General features: G+C 61.2%; 1 protein-coding gene across 1 annotated transcript in view; it reads right to left on the bottom strand.

Annotated features, from left to right (window-relative positions):
- Positions 1-6: 6 nt before the first annotated feature.
- Positions 7-379, bottom strand: part of PANX3 (pannexin 3) — a gene marked incomplete at its 3' end in the record, with an annotated part of 1977 nt that continues 1604 nt past the window's right edge. The window contains 2 exon segments of the mRNA XM_010160340.1: positions 7-130; positions 132-351. Coding sequence (XP_010158642.1) covers positions 7-130; positions 132-351 — 344 coding nt within the window.

Below are 379 nucleotides of genomic sequence, written 5' to 3'. Positions count from 1 at the left end.
GAAGGAGGTCAGCTCAGAGATGTTGGCCCGGAGGAAGAGGAGGATGACGTTGAGGTCGTTGACAGGGCAGGTGAGCATCTTGCGGCTGAGGAGGTCGAAGGCGGGCAGCATCTCGTAGACGGCGAGCAGCCCACTGGCAGAGCTGCAGGGCGTTGTAGGCGACGACGGGCACGAGGAGGACGTAGACGCCGCCAACCGAGAGGCTGATGAGCTGGAAGACGGAGAAGAAAACCAGCTTGCAGGGGATGAGCAGGGGGATGTGGGGCTCTGCTTGGAGCAGCCCCGTTTTGATGGAGCAGCTGAATTCGTCCTGGAAGAAGATGTTGAGGTGGAGGAAGACCAGGTAGAGGCCGGGGGGGACCCAGGACAAAAGCAAGCG

Source organism: Eurypyga helias, unplaced genomic scaffold (assembly GCF_000690775.1).
Source record: "Eurypyga helias isolate BGI_N326 unplaced genomic scaffold, ASM69077v1 scaffold23151, whole genome shotgun sequence".
Lineage (NCBI taxonomy): Eukaryota > Metazoa > Chordata > Aves > Eurypygiformes > Eurypygidae > Eurypyga > Eurypyga helias.
This window is presented reverse-complemented; position numbering and strand designations above follow the sequence as displayed.